The 5,340-nt window shown below is 33.0% G+C and overlaps 1 protein-coding gene across 1 annotated transcript; it reads left to right on the top strand.

Moving 5' to 3' along the window:
- Nucleotides 1-522: 522 nt before the first annotated feature.
- On the top strand, nucleotides 523-4,077 carry LOC120087868 (very-long-chain (3R)-3-hydroxyacyl-CoA dehydratase 2). Its single transcript, XM_039044836.1, has 9 exons — nucleotides 523-774; nucleotides 866-951; nucleotides 1,068-1,115; nucleotides 1,203-1,291; nucleotides 1,980-2,033; nucleotides 2,695-2,762; nucleotides 2,858-2,907; nucleotides 3,362-3,459; nucleotides 3,587-4,077. The coding sequence occupies exons 1-9, from the start codon at nucleotides 716-718 to the stop codon at nucleotides 3,689-3,691; spliced, it is 657 nt and encodes a 218-aa protein (XP_038900764.1). The 5' UTR covers nucleotides 523-715; the 3' UTR covers nucleotides 3,692-4,077.
- Nucleotides 4,078-5,340: the final 1,263 nt, after the last annotated feature.

Raw genomic sequence — 5,340 nt, 5'->3', positions numbered from 1 at the left:
CGGTAGAAAAGGAGTCGAAGTCGAAGCTAATGGTGAAGTCTTGGAGGAAGAAAAGGGACTCCCTCGACGAAGCAAGGGATGAAGACAAAATTCAAGTTGGAGGTATCGCCACTATTGGTGGAGTTGATTTCGGAGAGAAAAATGGTGACAACTTGATTGGAGAAGAGATTGGTGTGGTGTTCAGAATATGACCAACCGATAGTCTCTAGATGTTTCTTTTAATTACAGTATAATTACAAATATTTCTTTATAAGTCAATTGCAATTCATTTGCATGTAATTGGGTTAGTTTAAACTTTTATAAATTCTTTTATTTTTTATTTTTAATTTATTTGGTCATTTTTACAAATAGATGTTGATTTCCTATTTTTACAAAGGAAAAGAAGTTAAATTTTGTTATCGTTAGCCCTTTTCCCTAATGCGGAGACAGAAGGGTTCGCAATTTACTTGGCTGGGAAAAACAGGTTCTATGGTTGGCAATTTATTGACCTCGAAGGCCAAAGTGAGTCAAACTCAAAACAAAGAAAACAATAAGACCAGGTTAATTCCAATCCTATTTTCCTATTGCCCTTGTCCTATATGTGATTTTTCCCAATTCCCAAATTGCCTTCTCGAAGGGAAAAACCTGAGAGAACCCATCAAAACAGAAACTTTCTGTTTCCATTTCCGATTTGACAGTCAAGAAGTAGGTTACTGTTCAAACTGCCAACAACACAATGTCTCGTCTATCAAATTTCTATCTTCTAACTTACAATTCCCTCCAAGCTTTGGGCTGGTAATGGTGTTTTTCTTTTGTCTCTTTCAATTTTCTGGGCTTATCTTCCTGTTGTTCTTGGTCAGCATGGAACTATGTTTCTTGTTATCAGGATGGTTTCTCTTTATAGACTTGTGGGCAATTTTGCAGCCACTAAATCTACAAGTGGGGCTTACTCTTCAACCGGAGAACTTGTTTGTAAGTTTTTTGCCTTCGGTTTTGTTCTAGGATAAAGTTGAGAATTCTGATAGGAAATATCGGCTGAATTGGATTGTGGATATGAGAAGTTATTGTGCTTTCCTTTCTCTTCGAAGGTTTCCTGCAAGCTGCTGCATTCTTGGAAATCATTCATGGAGCTGTTGGTAATTTAAAGGAACCTTGGTGTTATTCTTTTGTTTGATATCCAAATATGATAAAGGGTTGGGATTTTTCCTTTAAACGTACTCCAGGTCTGGTACCAACTGGAGTGCTGCTTCCTCTGATGCAGTGGGGTGGGAGGGTGCATTTTGTGGTTGCAGTTGTTCGTCAACTTGATGAGGTTCTCTGTCTTTCTCATTTCCTTGCATTTTCTTTACCAGAAAGGTGTAGTTTCTTGTTGGATGTTTTCCTCATATGCGCTGATAATGTTGGATGTTTACCTTCATTTATCAATTTAAGTTTTTGGGTCAACTGATAATTTAACATAGTTTCAGAGCATGAGATCCCGTGTTCAAACCCAAGTGAGGGGAGTGGAGTGTTCATATCAAGGGTAATTGGAATGGGTAGCACTTTTATGGTTAATAATTAAGTGTATAGCAACATTGCAAATATAGCAAAATCTATTAATGATAGGCTCTATCGGTGATTGACTCCTATTAGCAATATAATCTATCACTAATAAACTCCAAGAGTTGTATCTAAATTTTGTTGTATTTGCAGATTCTTTTGTAGCTTGATTGCTATATTTGTAACTGCCCCTAATATTAAATTTACTTCCGCCTATTAATTTAAGATTTTGAGTCAATTGATGATTTAACAACCAAAGAACTAGAAGAAATATTGGAAATATTGTGTACTCAATTGTACTATTAATGAAGAGTAAACATAGGTATATATAAGCATCAGTGCTCCACTAACTACTCTAACAAACTATTTGAAAGAGTCTTATTACAAATTGAATAATATAAACAGCCATAAGAATCACAACTAATACAAGTACTTCACAATTCTTTCTTTTTGATTGACAGATTCAACAGTTGCCTTCTGTTTTCATCACTTTCCTGGCTTGGAGCTTATCTGAGGTAAATTCTTTTCTTTTTCCTTTCAAAATTAGATATCTGTGGCTTACTGCTCATTTCTTTCTTTAGATTACTTAACAAAGAAAATTGGGTAGTGAACAAGCAGACATTTTTTAAACAAATATCTGAGAACAAAATTAGAGCTTGATTTTAGACTTTTTTGTTTGTCAGAGACAAGTAGCCAAATACCAATTTAGTCTATAATTATAGACAGGTGGTTTGGTAGGGCTGAGCTAGTGAGCAATAATCATGCAAACATAATTGTAATCTGCTACAAATATCAGAGATTTGACCTTCCTCTACTAAAATCTAGATAAAGTAGACATTAATTAAACCTTAATGGAAGAGATCATTTAAGAAACCCTAATGTTGACTTATTTATCAGAAATGAAAAGTGAAATCTAAGTCTTCTGGATCCAACCTATCCATATCTGAAAGAAGAAAGGAAGAAAGAAAAAGGTTAATGGCAATCTCAAAGTAAAATGAAACTGATCTTGCATTTTGTACTTTGCTAGTTTGCCGACTTCTTAACTATTTCCTTTTCTCTCTTTGCTGCTTATTTCCATTGGTTTACCTGGAGATCTCTGCTTCACATTGTAATTGTTTCATAGGTTTCCTCATTCAATTGGGTTTCTGGATTTTTACTGTGATGAAATGGATTCAGGTTATCAGATATTCTCATCATGCTTTCAATTGCTTGGGAGTTTGCCCATTTTGGCTTACATATCTTAGGTACCCTTCCTGAATGTTCTTCCAAAGAAAACTACATGTACTCAAAATGAAAAAAATAATTTCCATATTTAAATATGTGTTCTTGTTTCGTCTAGGTACACTGCATTCATAGTTCTCTATCCTACTGGAGTGACAATTGGTGAAAGTGAGTACACAACATCTAACTCATCTTGATTTCTAAAATTTGATATATCTCCAAGGAAGTGGCAGAGTGCTTAGTTCCCATGTGGGTTTATATAGTCAGTTGTGGAGCTGAGCTATGTATGGCTACATAAACCCAAGCTTCCAAATATATTCTCAAGCCATACATTTTTACAAAACACGAGCCTAGAAACCAAACAGATGCTTCAAAAACCTTAGTTTCAAGAATTTATTCCTCTACACACAATATAATCATTAGTACATAAACTCAACCTTCTCAACCCTAACTTACGCAAAATGAACCACCTTGCTTTATTACACAATGAGTCAAATATCCCCTCTTCTCCTTACCAATATTTTAAAATTACTTGTATAATTTACTGTTGAGTGATGCACAGAACAGAAACTAATATTCTATTTCATCAAGGCGACTTATCACAACGTTTTATTTTGTTCAGTGTGGCTCATGTACCAAGCAATTCCATTTATGGTAAAGAAGAACCTCTATGCAGATGTTTTTGCTTACCTCCCCTTCAGCTATTACAATTTCATCAGGGTATGTCCAAACCCTCAGTAGATCTTTCTAAGAAGAACTTGGTTATTTTGGTTTACCTGAAGTGAGATTACTCTAGATGTAGTCCTGCCAATATATGCTTAACTTCCTCTCTAATATTGTTATTCAGGTTCTGCTTCTTGTCTACCCATTATTGTTCTTGAAACTGTACCTACATCTGTTCAAGCAAAGGAGATCAAAATTGGGCAAGCAGCATAAGAAGAAGAGAAACTAAAGGTTAGGCTGATCTTGTATCAATCTACAGTAAACAATTCATTCTTGGAGTTTGATAATTTAGACAGTTGACGATGATGCTTGGATTTATAAATGGTGATTCACAAGATGATGAAATGATTCTATAGCATCTAGTGCTAGCCAATTAGTATGAAGATATAAAAAGGAAAATTTTCAATGTTTGGGTTCAATGTGGTCTGCTTAATCTAGAATGAGGGAGGAGCCCTCGTTCAAGAATGATTTTTCCAATGACCAGAATGGTGAGGAAAAGCAGAAGAATATAAATTTATGAGCCGTAGATGATATTTTTCAGTACGGATGACATTGAATTATATTACTATTTGTTGATTTTTTCCACGTTCAATTGATCTTCGTTTCTAGATATTACCAATAACCCATCATCAATACCACTTTTATTTAAAAATTGTGTGTGCTAGCTGACGCTAAAGCGGATGAATTGGAATCTAATGGCTTATTAAATAAGATATCGTCTCAACAAGTAGTTGTTTAAATATATTATTACGTCAACAAGTAATTGTCTTGTATATATATCTATTTTTTCTTGTTCACGGGTGTCTATCAGTTATGTTAGATTGAAATGTGATGTCTTCATGTAAAGTTGTCTAATCAAATTCTTGACTCAATAATTATACTTAGTGGGAAATCATGTCTTATAACCTATGAGAAACTTATGTGAATCTGAACGTACAGTGGATAAGACATCAAATACTATTTCATAGGTTATAATCATCATTTGTTATTACAGAAAATCTTCCGACACATCTAATTCCTCGTTAACCTATCCAGAAAAGGGACAAAGCTTTTTTTTTTTTTTAGGGGGAAAAAAAGTAAAGAAAAGGGCCTAAGATTATAAATAAATCTACACTGCGGCAAGTGTGGATGAAAAATACAACTCTTTTGCATGCTTGCCTATTTAATAGTTAAATTACCTTTGTTTCAAGTAAATTAGTTCGAGAACTATTATTTTGTAAAATATTGATTTAAAAAATATGTTAGTTATCAAAAGAACTCCTTCGGCAAGAACACAAAAGGTTAAAAAGGGAGGGAAAAAAAAGAATAAAATAATTTTGACTTTCCGACTCTGATCTTTTGACTTTAAAAGAAAAGGAATACTATAATATAGTTGCCTCACTTTAAAGTACAAGTTAAATCTGTAGATCTGTTTACTAATCTATATACTAAAAGTAATTTAAAGTTAAGCATTCAAATTTCTTTGAACTCTTCATCTGGCTTCTATTGTGAAAGTGATAACATGGCATAACGGATTGGACAATGAATAATTTGATCTCACATTTTTGTTAACTTCAAACTAAGATTATGGAGCTAGAGACTAAACCTGAATCTTCAAGAAATTTGATGAGATAAAATTAAAATTATAAATGTTTGAAGACTTAAAAAAAAATTAATATTACTTTAGTTCCTATACTTCCAACATTAATTTATTTTAGTTCATGTACTTTTAGAATGTTAATTTTGGACCATATACTTTTAAAAGATAGCCATTTTGGTCCAAAATTTTGACATAAATTTTACAGAAATATTTTAATACAATTTTATATTTAGTGAAGAAATATTATGGTAAAAATTTGAACAAAAAAAATAGGAAAAAAATGAAAATTAAAAGACTAA

This window comes from Benincasa hispida, chromosome 10 (assembly GCF_009727055.1).
Source record: "Benincasa hispida cultivar B227 chromosome 10, ASM972705v1, whole genome shotgun sequence".
NCBI lineage: Eukaryota > Viridiplantae > Streptophyta > Magnoliopsida > Cucurbitales > Cucurbitaceae > Benincasa > Benincasa hispida.
Note: the sequence above shows the minus strand (reverse complement) of the source record. Positions and strands in the feature narration are given on the sequence as shown.

Coding starts and splice junctions, on each gene's coding strand:
- LOC120087868 (XM_039044836.1), top strand. CDS start 716: ATGTCTCGTCTATCAAATTTCTATCTTCTAACTTACAATTCCCTCCAA. Junction 1,116..1,202: donor AATCATTCATGGAGCTGTTG/GTAATTTAAAGG, acceptor AACGTACTCCAG/GTCTGGTACCAACTGGAGTG. Junction 3,460..3,586: donor GCTATTACAATTTCATCAGG/GTATGTCCAAAC, acceptor ATTGTTATTCAG/GTTCTGCTTCTTGTCTACCC.